Source organism: Astatotilapia calliptera, chromosome 11 (genome assembly GCF_900246225.1).
Source record: "Astatotilapia calliptera chromosome 11, fAstCal1.2, whole genome shotgun sequence".
Lineage (NCBI taxonomy): Eukaryota > Metazoa > Chordata > Actinopteri > Cichliformes > Cichlidae > Astatotilapia > Astatotilapia calliptera.
In genome coordinates, this window is record NC_039312.1 from 25,430,893 (window position 1) to 25,454,631 (window position 23,739).

The 23,739-nt window shown below is 37.5% G+C and overlaps 1 protein-coding gene across 3 annotated transcripts in view; it reads left to right on the plus strand.

The window, feature by feature from the left end:
• The window catches only part of grik3 (glutamate ionotropic receptor kainate type subunit 3), a 97,412-nt gene extending 77,173 nt beyond the window's left edge, over nt 1–20,239 (plus strand). For 2 of the 3 annotated variants that reach the window (XM_026185792.1, XM_026185793.1), the window contains exons 11-16: nt 2,406–2,629; nt 7,139–7,257; nt 12,521–12,738; nt 15,521–15,746; nt 15,994–16,244; nt 16,935–20,239. In XM_026185792.1, the coding sequence (XP_026041577.1) occupies nt 2,406–2,629; nt 7,139–7,257; nt 12,521–12,738; nt 15,521–15,746; nt 15,994–16,244; nt 16,935–17,300 (1,404 nt within the window). In that variant the 3' untranslated portion in view covers nt 17,301–20,239. Of the gene's footprint in view, nt 1–2,405; nt 2,630–7,138; nt 7,258–12,520; nt 12,739–15,520; nt 15,747–15,993; nt 16,245–16,820 lie in introns of all 3 variants that reach the window. The other variant, XM_026185791.1, reaches the window with a different exon arrangement.
• Nucleotides 20,240–23,739: the final 3,500 nt, after the last annotated feature.

Sequence of the window (23,739 nt, forward strand, 5' to 3'; positions counted from 1 at the left end):
AGTTATTTTTATCTTTAGTTTTGTATTTATTTATTTATTTTTTATGTGAGACAGCAGCGTGATATGGTGGTGACAGTGACAGACCCATAGCTGCAAGGACAAAAGTTCAGCTGCCACAACAGCAAAAACATGTCCCGCCTGCCAAGGCACCCTTGAGTAAATCACAGTTACACGCCACGACACTCTGAACCTTCAGCTGATGCAAAGTGACAGTTTCTTGATTACACCATCCCTGCCTCATAATTAACCCTTTGTATATTTCGAGACTACATTGTATAGTATAAGAGGTACATCTATGCTCATGTGCTTTGTATGTATTTCACTGTGCATTTATTTTCCACTAGCGGTTTTTTAAATGCATGTAAAAGTGGCTAGGCATACCGTATGTGTTATCTTCCCTCAGCATTCCTATATCAGAAATTGCCGCCTGTTATCTTCAGTAACCATTGCATAGTTCAGAGGAGGGGGTTTCTGCAATTAGAACCCACTCTACTGAAGCAACACACAGTATGCACTTCTATCAGCTCTAAATATTTCATAAAAGGCAGAGATGCACCAGCTGTGAAATTCAGAGCCCATATTGATAGTCACGTTTGAAAAAAAACCAAACAAACAGTTTGACCAGAAGCAGACATGGATCTATTTATTTTTCTCACTTTTTCCATGCACTGGAAACAAAGAAAACTTCCTGATGAACATAAATCAACTTTTTTTAAAACCCATTCAGCTTTACGCACTATCTTTAAAAATACAGTGAGCGTGAAATTGATGTGACACAAGAGATAAACATCAGCCACTGCCATCAGAAAACATCATTTTGTTTGCAGATAGGCTGGTGGCAGCTAACAAGGACGTTTGCTGCAACCAATTATCAGTGCATCCGTAATTAAGAAAAAAAAAAAAAAGGTCAACATGGCAGCAACATATGTCCATCCTATGCAATCCTTATAACCCACTATAAAATGCAGATATTTGGTACTAAAAACTACATCCAAGTGTTTCATCAAGAAATAAAATGTTGGTTGTTCAGTTATTACTAGTTAATGACCTTTTAGTGTGCTATATTTATTCATTTGCAAAATACCGGTAATAAATAGCTACAGACTAAGACTGTTATGCACTCTGCGTTCTGTGTACATTCAGTGGGCTGTAAACATGTAGATCATGATGGTTGTAACTTTATGAATCCTCGAGGCTGTTAGGTACAGAACACCACGACGCCCACCATCTGCAAACCAAGATAACACCAAGCCATGTGGCACATAGCAGGGCACTATCAGGTTATCTTGCTTGTGCCCAGTTTGTGTTGGTAAGCACAAAGCAGAACAAGGACAGGCGGCATGTATATTAGCCCTCCATAGGGATCTGTGGAATCGCATGCTGGCTGACTTTACGGTTGAGTGGCAGGTTGGTTCAAGGCAGTAGAGAAGAGAGGGAGCAGTGTGTGATCTACAAATTTGAATAGTTTAAGAGAAACAGCCGATACACAGCATGATGCGCTGGTTTTCCCATTTTTCTGTCTCTTCAGAAAACGCCACTGTGCATTTAACTACCATGGCGTGGACTGCAGGAGTATGTAATCCGCAGTGCCACATGCAAAGGGAAAATGTTGTCATTCGAACCTTTATTTACTGCGATGTGGTAGTTATCATACGAATCTGATAGAAGAGCTGCCTAGGACACAGAGAAAATGTAATTCATGTTGAGAACAGCCCCAAGATCCTTAGAGGACAACTTGGAATAAAAGTTGTTTTATGGTATCAACTATCAGCAAACATAGAGTATGCTATATAATAGATGAGTTCCAAGAACAGAGAAGTCGAATGGGTGAATCATTTGGGTAATTTTCATTTCATTAGGTTTGCGTAGGTTTAGCAGGTTTAATTCACATAGGACTAGGTCTTGAAGTTTTGCATAAAGTTCCAAAGCAAACACGAGACCTAATTTTATTTTTAAAAAGCTGTACGGTGAACTGATGTATGAGCAAACTCTGGTTCTCTCCCACTGCTCACTATGTAGAAAGTAAAGAAAGCCTCCCCTTGTGAGCTGTGTCGTTTCTTGGAGGAAAGAGGTATTCGAGCGTGAACTAAGCAGCTGGTTTCATTAACCTCCTGTCCAGCCATGGTGCAGGGGAGCAGTGGGGGCTGTCAATACAAATGGTAACATCCAGAATATGTAGTCATACACATATAATAGGTGAATGCACCTCATCCCGACATGTTCAGCCTTGTTCACTGCATGACGCTGTATGGTGTCATATGTCATTCTTGTGACACTATATAAAGCCTCATAAATGGGACCCCATTTCATCTATTGGGAAAATGTGTCTACTTTGATATAACTTGATAACTTGATATAGTCAATAAATATCTATATAAATGTTGTGTTTTTTTCCCCTAATACAGAGAGCAGACTTGGCAGTCGCTCCTCTCACCATCACTTATGTACGTGAAAAATTCATCGACTTCTCCAAGCCTTTCATGAGCATGGGCATCAGCATTTTGTATCGCAAACCCAATACTACCAACAATGGCTTCTTCTCCTTCCTGAACCCCATGACTCCCGACATATGGGTCTACATCCTCCTGGCCTACCTGGGTGTTAGCTGTGTCCTTTTTGTCATTGCCAGGTAAGTGCAAAAGTTACATGCTATTTCTCTGTGAGGTCTTCCAGTAGACATAGTAATTTACTCTATCATCACAGACTGGGGTTCGAGTACCCAAGCCAGTTCATCATACTGCGTTAGTTGCTGGGTAGTGATCAAGGCAGTTTTGTCTGCATGGGCTCTCTTCAGCGCAGCAGTTGGGGAGGAATACAAAAACCTCCAGTTGAGTTGCAAAGTCCTATTCAGAGGGCAATTTCTTGTTTCCTGTGTTCTGTCTTTGGAATTGGCAAAGCATCTTGAACTAACCCTTCAAAAAGTACTCATTTCGCCTCGAGCTAAAATAAGAAAAAATATATATAATTGTCATATTCAGCCATGCAAAAAGAAAAGAATATATACACCTGATGTAAAATTGCATCAGAGTAGGCTATTTATAGTTGATCACCAGCATTCACATATATTATAAATAATGAACTTCCAGGCTGGTACAAGTCAGTCACAGTTTTAATGGAGGGAGATTATCTGTTTGATTGGGTGAGAAGTATCTCACTTGTAAATTATTTTTTTTTGGTCATGAATATGATGAATATCTTTTTAGTGTCATTGTCTGTATTTCCTGCTGCTTCTCATGCAAAGTGGTGCTTGAGGAAGTTATAGAAAAGCGAGCACTGAAAGGAGTTCAGGGGCTTGAGAGCAAACAGCTGCACTCTATCCTCATTTGCTGTTGTGAGACCAAACAAATTCTGGAGTGGCTTCACATAAGTGCAAAATCATCTTAAATTGTTGCATCAAGTTTTTGAAGGCTGGCCTAGATAGCTGAGTCGCATCCCTAAAAGTGCGTCATAATTGAGCATAAAGCAGATGACAGAAAACAGAGAGGGGGCTACTCCAAGCACAAATAGGCCATTTCAAATGCTGGACATTTGCGTCAGTGTATTGTCATCGATATTAGGCAAATAAATATAACAAACATATTAGAAATATATGAAATACAATATTTATGATTTGAAGGATCACTTATTTATCCACAGATAAATAGCATATAAACTATGCTGTAACACTGTGCTGGAAAAATCGCCTATATATTAAAATTAGAGATGATTTCTGAATATTTTTGCCTCACACATTTAAAACCTGAAGATAATACATCCGAAGAAAAAACATTGCCTCACCAATAAATCTGAAAATCTCTGTAACTTGTTGATGTGGATGAGCATTTATACTCTCACTGTCTGTTTAACACGCTTAACACACACAACTAAGCAAGTGTGTGGTTTTACACAACATATTCAATATGTAAAGATATCGTGGCTTCTTGATCCGTTTACATTTATTATACAGAGATATCCAAAGGATCTGAATAGTGATATCCATTCAAAGATCCACTAAGACCATTACCTGACAAAACACAGATCCTACTAAGAATGATTACCTGTGTTTCCAAAGCCTTTTATAGTTTATTCCTCTGTGCTGAGGAGCTCTGTTGTTTTTAAAGAAAACACATTTTTGCACTGGGTGACCTGTTCCTTCATTTCCATGAGCCAGTCTCACTTTCAAAAAGAAATATCCCCACCAAATATACAATTTACTTCTGTTGCCTAAAAACAAATCTCTAAACCACAAAATCCAGCGTTTGCAGGCAAAGATTGGAATCAACACTATATATGTGTTGATTTTAAAACCGTTAGATTTTCACTAAAGAACTTGGTCCTTTTGTGGGAATTAAATAAAAAATATAGACTGTTGTTAAAAAAATGTTACAATCCTTGGAACCACAAAGGTGTATTTAGATTAAATGTGCTACATTAAATCAGTTTGCAATATCAGCGCATTTTGCCTTTTTTTTTTCTTGTCTAGTTAGTCTTGGTATTTGTGTGCTTCCTATGAGATCAACTTTATTTAGAGCTAATTGCAAGACATGTCTTTGGGTAAGCTTTGCTCGCCACATCGAATAAATCACAGATGCTGATTTGGTCCTCCAATGATCCAGACTGAAATCATTCACAGACAACAGGGAGTGCTGTTATTATAGTCTGAAAATAGATGTAATTTAATAACTGGCAGCACTAACATTTCAACAGAAAAAAATTGACAAAAAAGTTAAAAACTGTGCCGAAGTAGTATATATTTAGCAAGCTAATGTTTGTGAATGCAAAAATGAGGCTTTTGCTTTGTTACGTTTAATTACCAAGCTGTCTCCAGGTCATTATTTCTATGGGCATGCAGTTGGTCTAACTATATTCTTGGTCGTGTAGAAATGAAGTTTATTTTCCCTCATAGCCACATTATCAAACACTGTGGAAAGCAGAACCTATAGTCGCTTTCTGCATTTGTAATGGTGGAAAATTAATGGTTATTTGGGACATGTGCATTTAGCTAAAGAAGGTACACGTATAACAAAGTGAGACCAAAATCTCTAATACTTCAGCCACTGTGTCATCCGTACACTTTTGCTTGGCTACCTACCAACTACAGCGAGAAAATATGATCAAAAAGTCCACATCAAGTGGAATTATGGCCACAGGAGAATTTACAAAAAAAAATGTTGTATTAGAGTTTCCCTTTTTACTAAAATCACAACTAGTAAATCTAATAACATATATCAGCAACACATGATGTATTGAATGAATCCAAAAAACTGTCGTTTGCAGTCCCTACCCGGGAGAGTACCTTGTTCCGCAGCATCACTCTACTGCATGTAGGCTGCTGCATGAAGTCTGAAACATGCTTATGGCCCTGGTTGACAGCACAACCTTTTTAGACATTAGCAGAGAAATCAGGAGGATTGAATCAGTACTCTCACATTGCCTATGTAGGAGATGCTCTGAAATAATGAAAAAAGGCATTCTGGTTTTCCTCATTTGTGTCCTGTTTAAGTCCTGTTCGTGTATATTTTGGCTGCAAAAATCTCTCCTATTTTCCAAGCCTCTATCACATATTACATGGCCAAGGCTTTCAATTTAAGATTAAAGTAAAACAAAATGAGACTGAAGGAATTCATTAAAATGTTAGAGAGCACCACATTTGTACAACAGCTGCCCAAGGCCTCTTTGATGTCTGCACATGTTATTAAGGGCAGATGAGTCGCGAATGCTAATGGAAACACTTAAAGATAGTAACACTGGTGAGTATATGTGGCTGTTGTCATTTTAGTCTATGGGAAACAACACTTAGGCAAGATCACAGTGGGCAAATACAGTCTTTTAATGTTCATCAGTTCATATATCTGGATGCCTAAATAAGACTAGAATTAATGAATGACGCCTGGAAAAGCCTCTGTCTATTTCATGATTACCCATCAGTTCAGTTCGCCCTCAGATTAAAATAGATTGCTGACATATTAGAAAATATTTCTGCGCTGTGTAATTAGATTGAAGTCTATTAGTCTTTTCATAATATACATTCTAGTTAATTCAATCTTTCTAGATTATTCCTGCCATATCCCTTCAGAACAGAAATATGCAACCAAAGATTCAGTATAGGAGAGTAAGTGGACTGTTTTAGTTACTCATTATGTCTAATGCCATATTCTGCCACATTAGCAAATAAGACACGTCGGGGTAATGATGACACAATTCTTGCCACGAGGACGTCAGAATAAAATATAGTTAATATTAATACTTTTTCCCAGCCTCTGTCCTCCTGTGCAGTAAAGTTGCATGGGGTGGAGGGTGGGTGTCACAGATATGGAAAGTTGCACAGGGGTCCTTATTCCTCACATTCTCAAACATGACATTTTACACCCTCTGAAAAATTGTATTTTAATGCTTCAATCGTCACCTTTAACTACAAAGCATGTTGGAATAAGTCAAGGGGGTTTCCAGAGGTAAGGCTTAAAAAACTAGGACCAGTGTATTTAAATTTTTGATGTGACATTTGATAATAGTTTGAAAATTTTTTTGCACCTATATAACCATTCCAGCTACTGCATATAAACTATATTATACATATTTCACCCAGACGTTATGGCCATGTTCGTGGCCAAAATAACCGACCGACTCCGGAGTCCCCCATAGTGACTCCCCTTTGTTTTTGTAACTCATTGTTTTTGTGTTAAAGCCCACAAATCTATTGCTTGCATTATTCCTTTGTATTATTAAAAGACTATCAGAGAGCTACTCTTAGTGAAAAAAGGCCTAAAACTAGCTGTACAGTTACTACCCAGAATTAAGGCAGATGATGGAGACAAAATTCTAGATTAATTACTTAATTGATTATTGGTGTTGATCCTTAGCTTGACAGATGTTTGCTTATATGTTCACCAGATCAACTGTAGAGGCTAATAATCAGTCCAAGGTCGTATTTACAGCTTAATTTGCTGCTAATAATCAATTAATCGTGCTTTAAGTAGTGCTTGTAGAGTTGCTGTCTAATGCATCATTATCTCTTTTACTCTAAACCAAAGATGAAACTCTGAAATAGCAGTGCTATTCAACATTGTTCAAGAATGATGTAAAAGATATAATACTATTGTTCTTTGATCTTGTGACTGGTAGAGGTTTTTGACTCCTTTCCAACTTCTCTTAATCCCAGATTCAGTCCATATGAATGGTATGACGCCCATCCTTGCAATCCTGGATCAGATGTGGTGGAGAACAACTTTACCCTGCTCAACAGCTTCTGGTTTGGAGTTGGTTCCTTAATGCAACAAGGTAAGGCGGTGCACACATCCTCTTTCCTGTCAGAAACAATCCTGTCACCCCCACCCTCCTTTTCTCTTCACCACCACCTCCCACTTTCTGCCTCTTTAACTGACAAGCTCCATGATTTCCATTCCGTGACTGTTTCATAAGACATTTACCTGTCAAGAACAACTGCCGAGCTCAGTCTTACATGACAAAGGGAAGCTGTTGTCACCTACCTGCTGTTTAAAAAGGGAAGAGTATGTGCCAGACACTTGTCAGAGATTGGCGGGTAAGGGTGGAACACATCGTTGCATTTATTTCCATGTTACACAGTCACTGGCCCTGCTCAAGAGCTTTCTGAATGTTGAGGACGCAAAGGGTAAGTTGAGGAACATGTTTGACAAATGCCAGCTGTCAGCTATGCTCGAACTGGCTGCTGTGACGTGTTCAGCACTGCTTGGCTTGCGCTAAGAGTGGCCGGGTGTAGAGAATCCATATGCTTCAATTATAACTGTCCAACAAGTAGCCCACCAACTTATGTCACTGTTGATGCCTTATAATTTTGAACTCAGTCATCATATATTTTAGTGTCAGATCAAAAAGCGTATTGTCGATGTAATATTATTAAGTAAAAGCAGAGGGATATAAATAAGTGTTTGCTGTTAGGCCATTGCTAGGTGTCCCTGAAAGGGATAGGTAGGCAAATAAAGGCCCAGAAATAACATAATGAAGTCAACTGTGGAGAAAAAGACCAACGTAACAAAAATGTTTAACCTCAGTGTAACAAGACAAATCAAGGAGGCTTAGTGAGACTCGGCAGTGGATCTTTGCCCGTAAGGATAGCAAACACATTCAGCAATTCATTAAGCACAGAAATTCGGCGGCACTCTTGTGAAACTGCATAGCAGCACTGCCAATTTGCTGGTGCAGTCAGAGGGTTATGAGTATAGCACCAGTGGGCTGGAAGGGAGAGGAGAAAGAAAATCAAAACAAAATGAGCTAGTTAGTAGCCTATATTATTAAACTAAACTGGGGAGAATTTTTCATTATAATTCCTAGAGTGTTGTCTGTAAATGCCTCAGCTCCAGTTCTTCTTATTTATCCTGCTGGAGCTGACTAGAGCTGCGTCTGCTGCTAATCAGCTCTTCATAGTTCATTGAATAAATTTCTTCACACCAGGATATCAAGTTAATATAAGGTTAGTGTTCCAATAACTGTTTCTCCGTGAATTTTTAAAGAGGTACAGTCAAACGTATATTTCAACATTTAATGCATCGACGTGAAAAAAAGCGACGACGCAGACTGATTCTGGGATTCGGTGACACACATTTGTGCTATGGTACCTTGCACACATGCTGCACGGTGGGATCTGCAGCGAGTTATATTTTGTCTGTGTCACATAAACAGACTTCCCTTGCTTGTCTGCCAAACACAGTGACAGCAGCTGAGACGGAAGCCATTTCCTTGACATGTTTAAAATGCAAATGGACGTGTTTGAGAAAATCCAAAAAAAATCTACCAGCTTGTCTGTGGGAGGGAGGTGTCCTAGACAACACAAAGAACATAAAATATGAGGAGGTGCAAAAGCAAACACTTTGTGTGCTTCAGATGTGTTCCTGGGGTCTCGGTAGGTTTTTGCTCACATCATGTCTGAACGTTTCTTGCAAAGTGGCTTCTGCAAAATAAGCACTGCAATGCAGTTTCTGATATTTGTGATGACATCGTTTCTTTATTAATTAAAGCACATCTCCCTGCATAATATAAATAGGATTGTGAATGTATGTTTACCATGATTTTTTTGTTTTGAAATTTTAAATATAGCATTCTTTATTTTGTTATTTACACATTATTACATTGAGGTGGGTTTCTCTCACTCTGGTTGAGAAACTGGAGCAGTGTCCTTGCTTTTTTTTGTATCTTGTTTTTTTTAGAATGGCATCAAAATTAACTTAGCCTACTTTGCGTGCAATGGGGCAAACATTTCCATTCACAAGTGTCCTTATTTTAAACCAATTAAGTAAAAGTAAAAGCCTCAAGCTTGGAAAAGGAGTTTTTGTCTGACTCCGTAGAAGAGAATGCTAAGTGCAGGTAGCTATTCTCATGGGAAAGCCGAGTGCTAGTGTTGAGGTGAGACATTGCTTGCGGGAAGAAACACTCCAAAAAACCAGGTGCATCATACTTAGCACGATGCATTTCTAAATTCAAAGAGAAACTCTTACTCTCCCCCCCAAAGGATGACAACTCAAAAGGCATTATTAGATGCAAAGCAATCTGTTCGTTTATTGAGAAGAAAATAACATCATACTGTCAAAGAGACTTCTTAATTATTGTGTTTTGATGAATGTATGTTGAGATGTTAGTAGCAGCTATAGAGATGGTATATTTATCATGCATTAGCTTACAAAACAAAGGAAAAATCCTTTTACAACTCAAACAACTATTTCAAAATAGATTCATTCAACATGATATAGAACTCGTAACATTATAATATTAATATAGAATCAAAATGCCTCTATAATGCAGACCTTCAATAACAAGTGAAAGATTTCTAGTTCCATTCCGGCAGGAGATGCAAATCCCTGTAGGGTTGCATCAGGAAACAAAATAAATCAAAAATCCGGAGCCACCTGCTGTGGCGACCTCTTGTGAACAAGAGAGCAACCGAAACTAGTACTGCATAATGCATAATCTTACGACTTAAAAATGCAACACTACAATTTTTACATAATTCAGTTCAAATTAACTTTCAAAAATCAGCCGGGCTATTTTTTTTTTCAATATTAAGCGATGACCATAGTTTTTGAAGCATTGTTATTGCTCACATTTAAGTGGAATTAGCAAAGTATAGCAAATCAAATGCTGTAGTGAGAAAGGATTTGCTTTGCTGTATCGGCGATAAGAACTTTATAATGTGCAATAGGAGAGATCTGATGCAATGGTAAGAAGACACAACTGTGACATGTTTTAACATTTACAATTGTAGGCATCATGCTTGTTTGTGATGATGACATACCTTACCATGAGAAAATGAAAATATTTTGATAATATACATTTAAATTTAATTTTTTTTTATTTTATAATAACAAAAATATATCAATATAAATGCTATATAATGCATTACACAAATAAATACATCCAAATGATTGGATGCTGTATTGTCAGTTTATTTTAATTACCAGATTAAACATCTGTAATGTCACAGTCATCAGTGTATTTCAGTAATACATTTTTACCTTGAAGTTATAGCTTGCAGTACTCAAAATCTATATTAAATTGAAAGTATATAGGCTAAACATTTTTTTAAAGATAAATTATTATAGTACTACAGCAATGTAATTATTTTGCTGACTACTCCTGTTTGAGACAAAGCCTAATGTGTTAGTTTGATGTATTTTTTTCAGTGGCCTATAGAATTAAAATATTATAGTCATGTCTTTATTAGTGAAAAGATATCAACTTCACCTTTAGTTAGTGCACATGTATGTTAATTTTATCAAAACATTGCTAGTGTTTTGGAAGCAGTCTGTGAGTTATTAAGGAAAATCTTAAACATTTTTAGTCTCTATCGCCTAAAAAGCCCTTATGAGTTAATTTTTAACTCGTAAAATATGATATTTTCTTTTGAGAGTATGCAATATAATACGAGAAGTTTCACCGCTTTTTACTGGAAAATGTATACATCAAGGGACAGTGAATTTTTATTTCAGCTAAAGATTAATAGGCTATTGATATTGCTTTAGCTAGGTTAGCTAACTAGTTTAAAACCATTTTTTTTGCTTGTTAAACATAATATATACACTGTTTGTAATATATATTGTATATATTTTTAGAAATACTTTAATTGGTTATGGAAATAACCATATCGACATTTCTTCTGAGAAAGTTTAGAAAAAAAAATGCCATAATGCTAATTAGCTTAGCATTAGATATATACTGGATGCAAGAGAAAGCTAACCAGAAGTAAAATGTTTTGTTGCAAAATAGTAAAATATTAATCAATACACACATTGTTTCATCTGTTACTTTGTTAATTGATCACTAAAAAAGGAAACATTTCTGAAATGTCAAAAAAGGCAGTGTAGCTCCTGGACACCAAGATGTGAACCGCTGGCTACTCATAGGATCTGTATTGTTCTCCCAGAAAGTACTTTGTTATTTCCTCGGTTTACAAGAGACCTTCAAAGAACTGTATGGTATATTGACACCATTTTATTTCCTTGGCACTACATGACTGATCTGCTTTTTGTATTTATTAGAGTTTTCTGATACAGCACCATATACTGCTCCCTGCTGACAGCAGCGCTTTATAGTGTGGAATTCAATTGAGTTACACGTTGCTTCACTTCATTTTTAGTGCAACAAGAGAATGCATCTGGATCTTCCATCTCTGAAGTCATAGTGAATTAAAGGATGCTACTGTCTTCCCTTGTTTGTAACCAGGCAGAGTCTTTGTCAGACCACAAAGGACAAATCCAATCAAATTTGGTAGAAGAGGTTAAAGAGCTGACCACTCTGCCCCTCTTCTGTGGGCTTGTTACTCTTCAGAATTGCCCTCGTAAATCTTCTCAGTAAAGTAACAGAGTGCACAAAGCACAAGGGTATTTTAAAGGTTGTCAGAGATGAGATATAAAGTAACTTTAACACCAGTCAGTGAGCCATTGTAAACATAGTATTACTCAGCAGAGGACCACTCAAAGTCGAGGTTGATGCAGAGGTGTACTGTCAGTCCGGCTAGGTATTATAGCTTACCTTTATTTTCTTCTCATTTTTATACTGGTGTTGATGATTTGACACAATACCTCAATGTAAAGAAATGATAAGTTATGAAATGCCATGAGGGTATAAATAAATAAGCTTTTCATCAGATTTCACATCCTATTTTTTCACAGATTAAGTTCTTTTGCAGTTGCTTTACCAAAGCTGACTTTAAGAAAATATTGATGACTGAATACAATCAAACACATCAATTATTTCATTTTCATCTTGCTTGAAAAAATAAATAAATAAAAATAATGTAAAACTCTAAGCACCATACAGTTTTACTGATCTGATCTGCCATTTTTGAATTCTAAGCTTAGAGTGTGGCTAACCTGGCAAGCTCGCATCAGTTTCCATTTCCTCATTGACAGTACCTTGATCAACACTAGTGGCACTGCCAAAAACATTTGCAGACCAATTAAAAAAAATGCATGGTCATGTCACTGCATTTGTTTTATTCAGTTACACTGTTGGCATGTACAGTTTTATATAGCTAATTGTTTAATAGTCTCTCACTCTACGTTGCCTACAGGCTCAGAATTGATGCCCAAAGCCCTGTCGACCAGGATAATTGGTGGGATCTGGTGGTTCTTCACGCTCATCATCATATCATCCTATACAGCTAATTTAGCAGCTTTCCTCACTGTGGAAAGAATGGATTCACCTGTGGACTCAGCTGACGACATTGCCAAGCAGACCAAAATCGAGTACGGCGTGGTCAAAGATGGTGCAACGATGTCTTTCTTCAAGGTACAAATGGTAGTATTATTATCAGAATTATATTACACATATAAATTCAGTTACATTTTAATTCCCACAGCAAAGGCTTTTTTTCTTTTTAGTTTCTCCACTTCTCTACACCGTTTGATGTGTTCCAGATGATGTTTTTTTTATTCCGAAGTTTCAGCGATTGCCTGAAGGGTCTTGACTTTATTTCATTATTTTGAGCTTTGCTTCAGATGCTTCTGCTGCTGTGGTGCTGAATAACACATGTAACAGAGTTACAGTTTCTCAGAGTAAGAAAATGAAAACACTGCACATTTCTATTGAAGACACATAAGATTATGATATTCAATTGGAATAAAGAAAAAAAAACGAATACTTTTTCAGGGCCTGCCCTAGTTTTTTTTGTTGCCCTGCAAATCCTGTATTTTAGTTCATGAATACTTTAGTCTTCACTGTCGAGTTTGATTTATGCATATTTTCTGTTGATAATGTTTACATTGAAAACAATATTGATGTGCTGATGATTAATCGAATTGCATTTTGCTTATGTAAAGGAGTATCACCATAATCGCAGTTTACCATGTATGCAGAAGTAATCTGTATTTATGTTACTTTTTCCAATGTAAAACTGTTATTTTTGATCAGTTTCAATACTTTGATAATCACGGTTGTGATTATTGCATCATAAATAGGTGTATAATTATCCAAGACTCACGTGCCCTCTGCTCCTACTTGCTCTTACAGAACGGCTTAATGATGTTAACTCAATGAGGCAGAGAAGCATGATAAATACTGATGAGACCAGGGAGCAGATAAAGCCTCTGCAAATGGATGCATTTGGTCTTAAACTTATTTAGAAAAATATATTCAACTGTTCGTAGCTTTGCTCTGGATGGAGTCACACGTGCTGTGTGCTGCACATACAGAGGACTGAGGTCAAAAAAGCTACCAAAAGATTGTGATACCAGATGATTTCTGTTACTACCATTTGGGGATTAAGATTGTATTGAGATTGTGTATAATTTAAGCCACGGTGGCACGGTGGTTAGCACTGTTGCCGCACAGCAAGAAGTTCCTGAGTTCAATTCCACCATCAGGCCGGGGTCTTTCTGTGTGGAGTTTGCATGTTCTCCCCGTGTTTGCGTGGGTTCCCTCCGGGTACTCCGGCTTCCTCCCACCGTCCAAAGACATGCAGCTTGTGGGGATAGGTTAATTGGATAATCCAAATTGCCACTAGGTGTGAATGTGCGAGTGAATGTGAGTGTGAATGGTTGTCTGTCCCTGTGTGTTAGCCCTGCGACAGACTGGCGACCTGTCCAGGGTGTACCCCGCCTTTCGCCCTATGGTAAATGGCCTGTATTTATATAGCGCTTTACTAGTCCCTAAGGACCCCAAAGCGCTTTACATATCCAGTCATCCACCCATTCACGCACACATTCACACACTGGTGATGGAAAGCTACATTGTAGCCACAGAGGCGAGGCTGCCGGACACTGGTGCCACCGGGCCCTCTGACCACCACCAGTAGGCAAAGGGTGAAGTGTCTTGCCCAAGGACACAACGACCGAGACTGTCCGAGCCGGGGCTCAAACCGGCAACCTTCCAATTACAAGGCGAACTCCCAACTCTTGAGCCACGATCGCCCATCGCCCTATGACGCTGGGATAGGCTCCAGCGCCCCCCGCGACCCTGAAAAGGATAAGCGGAAGCGAATGGATGGATGGATGGATGATTATTTCAACACATTTATAACACAATCTAAGTCTAGTTTTACATTTATCCAGAATAAGACAGCTTTCAAATCATGATCGTGAAATTATAATAGTGTTGTAGCACATGTTTCGTTTCTCTAGAAAAAGAGTCAACCACTATAGGCCAGAACTTATCTTATGAGCTGCCCATTGGATTAAAACAAGTGCACTAAGGAGCCTGTCTATGACTATTACCACCTACTAATGATAGGCTGAAAAAATGCCTGATGTAGCTCCCATTGTTCACTGGGGAAAGATGGGGAGACGTTCTTTATTATGAGTCATTCGTAATTTACACACTGCTGTAACACAAATAAGCCGTACTAAGCTACCATATGGTAAGATGCCAACTTGGCAGCATTTGCCATACATCTTAATTGGTACTTTAAAGTTTTAATATCAGACTATCATATCTCAGTTTTAAGCAGCCAAGATTGTGCTTATACTGCAGTTAACAATAATAGAGGGCTTCTTATAGTGGCATCTTTCACAATTTGAAATGGCTTATACTCTTTAAATAGTAATTATCTAGGATTAGACATGGCATAAATGTGACCTCCTAGAAAATTGCATGAAATACCACATAGCCCGATGTAACACTAATGGCAAGGCTGTCTATTATTGCTGCTTCAGTAGCACTTATGAGGACAGATATGTACAGAGCTTTAATTTACTGTCCTTTAATCTTGTGACAAAGAAGATATGGGTAATCATTTAAATCTATTTGATCACAAGCTAAGAAACTGTATTGTTAAGTGCTGTAAATGAACAAGTGTCATCTCTGACATTTTCTATTCAATTTTTTTTAAAAGAAGGAGAAAAAATCCCCCTAAGTTTTTCTTCCAGAGGGACTAGAGAGATTTTATGGTTAGCAGTATTTTCAGATTTAACACCTTGGGGCATCTAACATCTGAAATTTATTTATTTAAAATTGATTTTTTTTTTTTTTAGTGGCAGAAGCATTGTACTTTTTTTAGCTACTTTCTCTCGCCTGCAGCTAGGGAACTGTTAAAATGAGTCACTTTTTAAAAACTGCATCTTTTCATCCTTTACAGAAATCTAGAGTTTCTACTTTTGAGAAGATGTGGGCCTTTATGAGCAGCCGGCCAAGAACTTCACTGGTGAAGTCTATTGAAGATGGTATTCAGAGGGTGTTGAAGTCAGACTATGCCCTCATTACGGAGTCCACCACTATTGATTACATCACTAGAAGGAACTGTAACCTGACACAGGTGGGAGGACTTATCGACAGCAAAGGCTACGGCATCGGCACTCCCCTCGGTAGGACTTTTAAATGGCTAACGAGTATATTTGAGACTAGAAGTTATAAAAATTGAAAAGTTTTCAAAAGTTATGTGTTACTTTTTGAAGAAGGAGGTTGAGGTATTACTATTCAGATGTGGCAGCAACATAAAACTTTTTTTTAAGCTACTAGTGAGAGTGTGTCACAGCATGTTTATGAACCTTATTATCACAGAGTCCAGCTGGTGTTTCTTCCAAAGTAAAATAGGCCTTATGTTGCTTCCAGGCTCTCCGTACAGAGACAAAATCTCCATAGCAATCCTAAGCATCTTGGAGGATGGGCGCCTACACATGCTAAAGGAGAAGTGGTGGAGTGGGAGCAGCTGCCTGGATGAACGGCATCGCGAAACAGGCCCCATGGGTATCCAGAACCTGGGTGGTATATTCATTGTGCTGGCATCTGGCCTAGTGCTATCTGTTTTTGTGGCAATTGCTGAATTCATCTACAAACTACGGAAGACTGCGGAACGTGAGCAGGTATATGTCCTCATAAATTAACAGAAGAATATATTTTTTTAAGTATGCATGGAAAATTACTTAGAAATTAATTTAATTACACTGTACTAGCATTTGATTCACCTTTTTGCTAAGAAGTTGGTGCATGTGCCATTTTGTTATTTTGCTGCGTTCCATATAGCCGCTAAACCAAAGCTGTGCTCTATTCATGGCTTTTTCGTTCAAACATGTTATAAAAGGATTTGCATGCCTTTGGCTAATCCCCAGGAGGACTTGGCCATAACACCACAACATTTACTTATTTTAACAAGCATAATTGCAAATTGGAGCATAGAGACGTAATCCATTATTAGTCACTGGCGATGTCAGAATATCATGAGCGCCTTTGCTGTTGTAAATCATTAATTTGAGTCATGTTAAGAAAATAGTTGCATGTTCTCACACCAAACTTTTTTGACACAGAAACAATGAATTGTGTGAACTCTACGCGGGGTGGTGTTGCAGTTTGATATTGATGACAGCCATGCACATGCACACAATGCAAACATACCAGAATTAACCCAACATAAATGTTTTTATCCATTTTGTGCTCCTTAGACTGCCGACACTCTCTGCTGTCAGAACAATTTAAAGCTAAGGCATTTACCCCCCGTCCCTTTCCCCTCTTCTCCTTCTCGCTGCCCTCTCCGCATCCTCCCTTTTTGCCCAGAGGTCTTTGTGCAGTGCCATGGTGGACGAGATCAGACTGTCGTTCACCTGCGAGAGACGGGTGAAACACAAACCTCAGCCTCCAGTCATGGTGAAGACGGATGCAGTGATCAACATGCACGCCTACAACGACCGACGACTCCCAGGAAAGGACAACATGAGCTGCAGCACTGGGATGACTCCTGTGTTCCCGTGACAATGTGTTCCCCACAGGGCAAGAGCCTGCTGAGCAATGTTTCAGGGGCACTGCCAGTGACTAGAGACAATGGTATAGATGGGATCACCAGATACAGCATTAACCACAGTGACATGGGAACACTAACAAAACATGGGCAACTGAAAATGGCAGCATCAGCCACACAGGTATGACAACATTCACCATTGTAATCCAAACTGAAAGAGGTAAAAGCAGGATTCAGTGAGGTTCTAAGAAAAGAAAAAAAGCCCATTCCTGAGAAAGGAAACAGTATATACACTCAATCAGTTTCAAGTCTGATGTTTACGTGCGCAACATAGAAACACAAGGAAAAAAAAACACAATGTTCAAGGAATCCTGAATCAGGCTGAAAAAACTTAGCAGAACACAGCGAGAAGAATGGCTCTATGGACAATGGCAATAAATGAAAGATATACAATACAAGAACGGAAGGAGATCTGATTGAAGTTCAGTTTTGCCACATGCAAAAATTGAGTTTCTACCTTTACCCAATTGATTGATTTACACACTCCTAAATGGCCTCAGACAGCAAAAAATAATGTTACCTCAAACTTGTTGTCTGGGCTTTAATGGTTGTCATTGAGTCAAAAGGTATAGGAAAACTAATTTAGTATGTGCAGTATTGTTATTGGTGGACGGCTAGTTAAAAGTTGAGCAATTAAGTTAGTTGTAATTTGTAATTAATTATATTGATAGACACAAGCAATCATAGTCACTGATGCAAAGTGGATTGTTGAGATGTATTAAAAAACGAGAGATACAACCTTGCTATAATGGTCCTAGTAATACCTTTTGTGTCTAATAATTTTGTACATGACTAAATTTTATTAACTTAAAATGATGATTGCCAAAGATATGATGATTCAGTAGAAGCATTTACATTAGCATATGGGGCAGAACGGTTCACTTAGGAGCACAAATCTTGCATCCAATGAAAAGTCCAATGAAAAGCAAATTGGAGCGTTTTAAATTTTGTTGTAATAATCTTGTTGTAATATTTGTTCAAACCATGCAGGGTAATAGGTATCCTAAATACATTATATTTTATGGTTAAGCAAACCAACTTAGATTAAAAAAAAATGTTTATCAAAATGTAATGTAAAACAATTATTGCACAAACAACACAGGAAAACTTATTGATCAATTTCCTGTTCAAAAGTCAAAAATGTCAAACAGTTTTAATAATAATACTGAAAATATTGAAGCAGTTTTGACTAGTTGTGGCAGCCTGCAGTTTTTCTAAAATCTCTAACTCTTGATTGGGCTGAAGGGCATTAGTTCAGGCATTTCTGTTTATATTACAACTGAGAGACAGAGTTTGTTTTGTTTGGGTTTTTTGTTGTTGTTTTTTTTTTTTCAAGCATTTAAGCATGACATATTCACTAAAATATGTGTTTGGTCTGTGTCTGAATGTGCCACAGGACCACTGAATGTCCCAACTGCTTCTGACATTTTAAACACTCCATTCATCTGTGTGATCTGCAGGCTTTTTGGACAAATGATTGGTTTGCGTTATATATACTGGGCATAAGTTTGGGTTTAAATGAGCAAAGCAAGATTCTGAAGGTCATCTGCGACCAGAACGTCCGTATTCTTCTTTTCAATTACCTGATGTGGACTGAATTCATACGTGTCGTGTGTGAACATACTGAAAGACAATGTGGTGACAGATCACAGTTTTGTGTGCTCATATACTGTATGCTATACTGTATCTAAAGCGAGTGTCGTGCCCAAGAAAGATTCGAGGAGTCTGTGAGCTGCTGTCGCCTGAAAGCTGAATGAACAGCAAACCTCTGTGAGGTTTAAATTGTTGATACGCAGAAACAACATCAACAACAACAACAACAACAAAATAATAATTTGTAACTATCTATGATTCAAGGAAACTCCAGTCTGTAATACTAAGCATTGATTTGGTAGAGATTGACTGTATTATTGTTTTATCAATTCCCTCCTGCAAAGTAGAATATGTAGATAAAATCAGCAGGAGAAAATGTATTTTGCTAAATTTATACTGTTATAAATGAATTCTGTTAACAGGTAAATATGTTCTAGATGCTATTTATTTCATTAGAGAGGTCAATTTTAACTACTTCCTCACTTTACCCCAAATCCATAGCCCCACACCTTTTTTTTAATTTATTTAAAAGAAATGCATTATATGATATGGTATATTGGATTAATATCATCCGGATGGAAAAAATATACAGTATGTAAATCTTCTTATATGATGGCGAGAATGTTTCTATGAAGTGAAAATGAAATGGAAATGCTGAGCTTTCCTAAGAATTTGGGGGACGTTGTTTTAGAGTAGGATTATATTACGTAACCCTAACCCGGACCTTCACTCTTCATGAAATCCTGATGACAACCTGGTCTAAGGTACGGCTGTGGTTGATACATGGTTCTGCTACGTTACTGTTACCCTCATGTGAACTGTAGCTTTTCATGCAGGTTATTGAAAGACAAGATTGCTTTTCACGTCTGTAATATGTGAAAGTAAATCAAAATGTCATCCGATTAGTTGGAATTACAACAGGGTTTCGGATTTGGCTGATCCAGTCAGTTTGATTACTGAATATATATGTTTTTTAAGAAATAAATTAATGTGAATAATGTCATTTTACACAAACTTGTAAGAAATGTGGGAGAAAAGTGTGTTCCATTAGCAGTGTGTGATATGAATTTTGATTTTCTAGCAGTCATGATGGTATGCCTTCTTATGTATACCTTTCTTTTCAGTTGCAAAGCTTCTATCATTTGGCAGAAAACCTCTCAAACAATATGATAAATATGTTGGTGCCAACCAGGGTTTTCTTTGTGGACATGCAGAATTTCTATGAATATAGTTTTTGTAAGGTTTTGTAAAAAAAAAAAGGAAAAAAAGATTTTGTTTTCCTAGTAACTGTATGTGTTAAAAGAACATTAGAATAACCCACAGCCGAGTAAAACATGGGGAAAATCGACAAAATACTATATAAAAGCTACTGAATTATTTTCTTTTTAACACACTGTGAATAATTCAATTGTACAGTTTGCTGTATGGGTTATATGAGGTTTTAAATAAAAATACAAACTATTTATATCTGTTGATCTACTGACTGATTAGTGATGTTCCATCGTGCTAAAGATGTGGCTTTAGCATGTTATCACTGAATATCTTTGAGCTTTCAGTATCAACACATTCAGAGTTGCAGTTAAACGTTTTGCAGCGAGTCTCACATTCAAGGTACTATTTGCATTTCTGTGATTTTGGTTGCTTCGTGTTAGAAAGCTTGCAGATGTGCCCAAAATTACTGGATTAGATTCAATTTCCTCGAATCAGATTTTGATTATCATTATGAAGAACCTGTTAGTGACTATGCATTATGCCATTGTGCAGAATGCATAAGGAAACATCAAAGACATAACAAAAATGTATAACAGCAAGCGATGAAGATGAAAATATATTGTCTAATTGCAAATACAAACAACCATGTGTGGAAAGAGAAGTCAGTGCCCACTGTTTAAGGACTTTGACTCAACATCTGATGCTTTCAGGCAACATTCGAGGATTTGAAATCAAACTGAAAGGCTGCATAATAGGATGGCATAAAGCAAGTTATCTTAGCCAAATGCCTTCTATAGAAAATAAGATTAATATTCAAAAATATATTCACTGGTATATTCATTAGTAGGTAACCTTCTTACTAACAGGTTGGTCCCCTTTTGCCAACAAGATGCTGGAAACATGCTTTATGGATTTTGGTCCATGCTGACATGATAGCATCACATGCTTACTTGATAAATAGTATCTTAAAAGCATGTCCCTAAGAAATATGAAAAAAATCCATCAAAGACCAAACTCTTTGGCACTCCCTTTGAGAACTCTTCCTGAAGACTAAAAGAAATTGCAGAAAAGCTTGCCTAGAAGAGTTCAGGCTTTGTTGAAGAATAAAAGTGATCATTATCTTTCAAGCTCATTAAAATTGTACACACTCTGCCTTATATACTATATTTTATAACATTACCAATTTTCTTAGCTGAAATATTTCCAATTTTCTTAGCAAAGCATAATGAGGGGTGGCTCAGTAGGCTGTGGCATTTAAAGAATATTCAACCCTAACACTAAAACTTGGTTGTAACAAGCGGTTATTTGAGTTACTGTTGGCTTCCTATTTGCTCAAACCCTCTAGCCATTCTCCACTGACCTCAATGAAGGATTTCACCCAGAGAAATGCCTCTCTCTATTTTTTTTCTTTTCCAGATTCTCTGTAAATTCTACATATGGTTATGCGGGGAAATCCCAGTAGAACAGCTGTGTCTAAAATAGTGAGAGCAAATGGCCTAGCACTAACAACCGCGGCACTCTAAAAGAAAAAATAACCTAGTAAAGTGGCCAAAAAGTGTATAATTTGCAACAGTAAAACAAAACTGATCATATCATAACAGAACATAGAAAAATGACAACATAGATTATACATTCTTAACAAAACAGGTCTATGTGCTGAAACTGAGACATTTTGAAACACCTGAAGACTTGACATATTCTATAAGTATCCATATTCTAGATTGTTATATTTCCTATTTAGTTGAAGATTTTGTATGCTGGTCTTTTTTCAAATTCTCTAGATTGTTGCATTTGCATACAACAGCGTGCACATATCCAAGCTTCTCAACTCTGAGAAAAAAAACAAGAAGAGAAAGAATAAATAGACATGTGTGCTTTAAATGGCTTTCATGCATGAACAAGTATGTGTCTTGAGAGAGAGCCAATCTGCTACGATAGAGAGAAAGAGATTAACCTTGCTGGCGTTGGGATGGCAGATGTGTGTGTTAAAAAAGCCGGGGAAACCCCAGGCCATGCCGTTGAGGAGCAGCAGGTGCATAATGAGCGATGGGCAGGGGCCTTGCGCCTAATGGGAAGATTTATTATCTCTCACTATCAATTAATCCCTTTGGACAGACTAGGGCCAGCAGGAATGCATCAAGGGTATGTAAAAGAGAGAGGGAAACTTAGAGAGAAAGGGAGCTAGACTGATGAAGAGAGATGTGAAAGGGCATCAGAAGTGAGGAGAAAAAAAAGATTACGAGACTATGAAAAAATTAAATAAAGAAAATGATTCTAAAACAGTTGGGTAGCCTCAAAGATTTGAGAAACAGAAGTGAAGAAAGAGCAAATAATGAGTAAAACTCCACTAGATAAAAGAACCCAAGTCATATATGAGAAACTTAGAGAGCATAAAACAGAATTTGGGAGACTGATAAATACTTTTTGAGATCATCTTGGAATCTGGACTGGTAGTGCAGCACTCTGGATTATCTCTGGAAGTAGTTCAACAGATGTTAAGAAATTACACTTTCTGAATAAACTACACAATCACTAAATGGATTTAATAAAAAAACAAATCAATTAAAAAGCTGTTACATGCAGTGTTGTTTAATTATGTTGGAGAGGCTTTTAGGAAAAATTACATTTTTTTTCTATTTTTTCATTCTGAAGGATATTCTGTGTTCAAATTAATGTTAATGGCCTGCAGCCCAATGTTGAGCCATAAATTATTTATCTAGAGGAGGGTTTGTCGAACTTGTTTTAGTTCATGAGTCATATTCATACAGTCCAATTTGATCTCAAGTGGGCCTTGCTGATAAAACCATTGCAACACTCTATTAAACAAACCTTCAAAAATATTATTTCCCTTTAGTGTTTCAAAAGTAGAAAGGTATTCTTTATTGAAATTATCATGTATAAGTCAAATGTGCTTTAACCTGAGATAGCTTATGTAAATATGTGTTTAGGTTTTTTTTTAATTCGGTAATGTGTTTGTTGTTGGACCTGCAGGGAGAAAATGACATCCTGGACAACTACTCTTGTGTCATTTATATACAGTATAATGATTTAAGAGACAGTGGTTCCTGGTGCACAATGCAGCGAAACTGATATCATCCTCATTAACAGTTTTTCACTCTACAAAACAGTCCATTCTGTTGTGTGTCAGTGCTGACATCTCCGATCTAATTTTTCATACTGGTGTCCATGTTGTGACTAGCTAAGCTAATAAATGACATTAGTACTTTGCAGCACCTTTTCAATACCATGTACTGTACAGAGATCATTCTCAAATGTCTGCCACAACAGTAAAACCAAAGACAGGCAATGCGAATGTCTTTATGCAATGATACCTGCCAAGGGACGTGATATATTAGGCAGTTGGAGAACGGTTCTTAAAGTCAGTGTATTGGAAGCAGGGAAAACTGCAAGTGTAAGGATCTGAGCAACTTTTAAAAGCGCCAAATTGTAATGACAAAATGACTGGGTCCAAGCACCTCAAAAACAGCAGGTCTTTTGGAGTGTTCTCGGTATGGAGTGGTTAGAAGCCAACATACTAAAAATGGTCCAAGGAAAGACAACTGGTGAATCTGTGCCATATTCATGTGCAGCCAAGGCTCATTGATGTTCATGAGGACTGAGGGCTGGCCAATATTCTGAGTCCACTCTTAGGAAAAATGTGGAAAACCTCAATACTACAAATGTTTCAGTTCACACACTGCATATGAGCTTGCTCCAAAGTGGAGTGGAGCTACAGACCAGTAGGGCAGCAATGACCTTGA